At 52.3% G+C, this 2,871-nt stretch overlaps 1 protein-coding gene across 1 annotated transcript; it reads right to left on the bottom strand.

Annotated features, from left to right (window-relative positions):
• Window positions 1-1,587: 1,587 nt before the first annotated feature.
• On the bottom strand, window positions 1,588-2,310 carry P3R3URF (PIK3R3 upstream open reading frame). Its single transcript, XM_031465046.1, has 2 exons — window positions 2,012-2,310; window positions 1,588-1,734 (listed from the first exon to the last, which is right to left on the bottom strand). The coding sequence occupies exons 1-2, from the start codon at window positions 2,253-2,255 to the stop codon at window positions 1,691-1,693; spliced, it is 288 nt and encodes a 95-aa protein (XP_031320906.1). The 5' UTR covers window positions 2,256-2,310; the 3' UTR covers window positions 1,588-1,690.
• Between the last annotated feature and the right edge of the window lie 561 nt (window positions 2,311-2,871).

Raw genomic sequence — 2,871 nt, 5'->3', positions numbered from 1 at the left:
CACACACTCACTCATATAGGGGAGGGAGGCTTCTGGGTCCCAGGGCTGCAGGGGCAGGGAAGTCTGGTGAGTGTGTCTGCATGTGTGTGTGTCTGTGTGAATATGATTGCATGTGTCTGTCTGTATTGCTTGTGTGCTGTGTCTAGGTGCATGCCTGCTTGTGTCCGTGCGTGTTCATTCGTAGGCACATATGTGTGTTGTTACATGGGTCATGTGGGGAGGTTTATGTGCGTTTGTGTCAGTGCATATCTCTAGTTACAGGCATGTACTTGTATGCATGTGTGTATTTATATGTGAGTCCACTTATATTTATACATCTGTGTGTGTTTGTGGACTGTGACATGGGTCTTCATATACGTGCACCCCCGCCCCACCATGGGCCTTGGGCACTAGCCCAGCCAGCTTCCAGCTCTGACTGAGGTTAAGCACTCCCCCTGCCCTGAGGCAGCTCATCCTCCACCAGCACTGGGCACGATGTGTCCGTGAATTCTCTACTCCCCCTTCTTCTCAGGTCCCAGTCTTTGGCAAGCCTTGGAGTAGACAAACGCAGACACAATTCATTTTCTCCTCACAGGCTTCCTGGACCCCAGGGGGCCAGGCCACAGGTCTCAGCATCCACTCCCACCCCCACCCCTCAAGGAAGTGAGCCCTGGAACTGGAGCCAGATCTTGGGACATTGGGACACACACTAACTCATGCATAAAGTGACACCTTAGAGACAAAGTCCCTCACAATGTTTCCTGCCCTTAGACACAACTCCATGGAGACACACCCCACAGAAACACAGTTACACCCGATGACACATGGCGCACACTCAGAAATCCAAATGGAAAATCCCCAGGCCTGAGTGCTTAGCACCCTCCCCCTTTCTGGACTCTAACTCAGTCTCGCCTCACCCCTACACCCCAGCTCAGCTGTTAGTCTTGGGGAAAAAATCCTGACCTCGGAGAGCGGCTGAGGGACTGATGGTGGTACACCCCCCTCAGAAGCTAACCCTCTCCTCTTCAGGCCACCCCCATCCCTCTCCTGACCTTCATGCCTCTCTGTGGAGCCGAGGCCTCTCTCTCTGGCCCACTCATACTCTCAAAACACACCTTGACACACACAGCTGGCCATGGAGGCACATTCGATTGCAGAGGCACACTCAGCCCCCTGTCTGCTTAGACTCCCATTCCTGGTCTCTCACACACTGACCTCACAGGTACACAGTCACATACACCTCACATTCCGGCACTCATGGGTTGCACTGAATCAGTGAAATCTTTCACACTATCCTTTGCTGATCTGTGCTTCTACCTCCCTCCCAAGGACCTGGCCCCCTATACCTCACAAGATGTCTACAGAGACCCTTTTCCCCATGCAGATGGGTGTGCAAGGCAGGACAGTCCCCTACCTCACACGGCAGCTCAAAAGCTGAGGCCAAAGATGGAGAGATGGTGTGTGTTGCTGACCTTGTTCTGTCCTTCTACTGTCTGACTGTGATGCCTGCTGCTGTCACTGAAGCCTGTCCCTGGGAGCATTCAGCCCCAACCCTGCCCTCCTACCCTGCATAGTCAGCTAGAAATACCTTGGAGTGGAGTAAGGCAGTTGGAGCAGAAATGATTGTATTTGTCTGCTGTTCACCACCCATGGCCCCTAGGAGATGCAGGTTCGGAGCCAGCCAAGCTTCTGGACTGGTTTCTGGGCATTTCTAAAGGATCAGAAAGCTGCCAGGTTGACAGAGGTGTCTGAGAACTGAGGAGGGAAGGAAGAGTGTGAGGAAGGCAGCAGTTCTGGAAGCTCCACTGCTCTTAGATTTACCCATTCCCCCAGGCCCTCTGCTCCCAGCCAGTACGCCCTTTAGTAAGGCTCTCAGCCTTTGGGATGCCTGCCACCAAGAGCCCACTATGCCTTTGGGGTGATATTTCACAGGATGCATGTCCCCTAGAGCGCCTGTGCAGGACTACAGTGGGGAAACCTTCACTGACCCCGTTCTTCCAGCACCCCCCCCAGCTCAGGGACCCCAGCTAACCTTGTGATGGAAGGATCCACACCCTGGTGGTGACAGTGTGGGTTCTGTTAGTACCCGTGGCCATGGTGGCAAGATTGGTCGCTGTTGTGGTGGCAGCTGGGCCTTGGGGTTTCTGCCGGTACTTTCTGCGGCTACACTTGAACATCCTGGGAAACCGGGGCCGAGGCCAACCTACACCTGGCCTGCGGTGGGAGGAACTTAAGCCCCGGGGCCGAGGGGCACGAATGAGCTGAGATGGCCCCATGGACACAGGGAGCTTCTGTAAGTTGCCTGAAGGTGCTACTGGCCAGGCAGCTGAGGCCTCTATGACATATGGAGTCTGACACAGGGTGGTGCTCTTTGTTACATGTCCTGGTCCTCAGCCCCTCCCCAGGGGTCAGGCTGCCTCACAATTCTCTCCATGGGTCCAGCCCAAAAGCCAGAAAAACCTCAGCTTGGCCCCTTGGGAAAAGGAATTCTGAGTAGGGAAATATCAGTCCCTCACTCTCCCACTCATCCACATTCACAGTATTAACAATGTTGGGTACTTACTATGAGCCAAACACAGTGCCAAATACTTTACAAATATTATCTCATCTAACCCCACAACAACCCTACAAGGAGATTCTATCCTATTTCTCTTTCACATACAGTCGATTCTCATTATTCATGGTAGTTATGTTCTAATAAAGTCACCACAAACACTCAATTAGCAAATATTGAGTCAGTGCTCCTAGGAGAGAAATACAGGGTTGATTCCTACTAGCCTCTGGTCACATTTTCACCAACTGAACAATAACCTAGTTTTCTAGGTGTTTCTGTTAAAGGCACCTAATTGAAAATATACTATTGTCATTAACATTGAGTTCACTGGGGGAGGG

Source organism: Camelus dromedarius, chromosome 14, assembly GCF_036321535.1.
Source record: "Camelus dromedarius isolate mCamDro1 chromosome 14, mCamDro1.pat, whole genome shotgun sequence".
In the NCBI taxonomy this organism is placed as follows: Eukaryota; Metazoa; Chordata; class Mammalia; order Artiodactyla; family Camelidae; genus Camelus; species Camelus dromedarius.
This window is presented reverse-complemented; position numbering and strand designations above follow the sequence as displayed.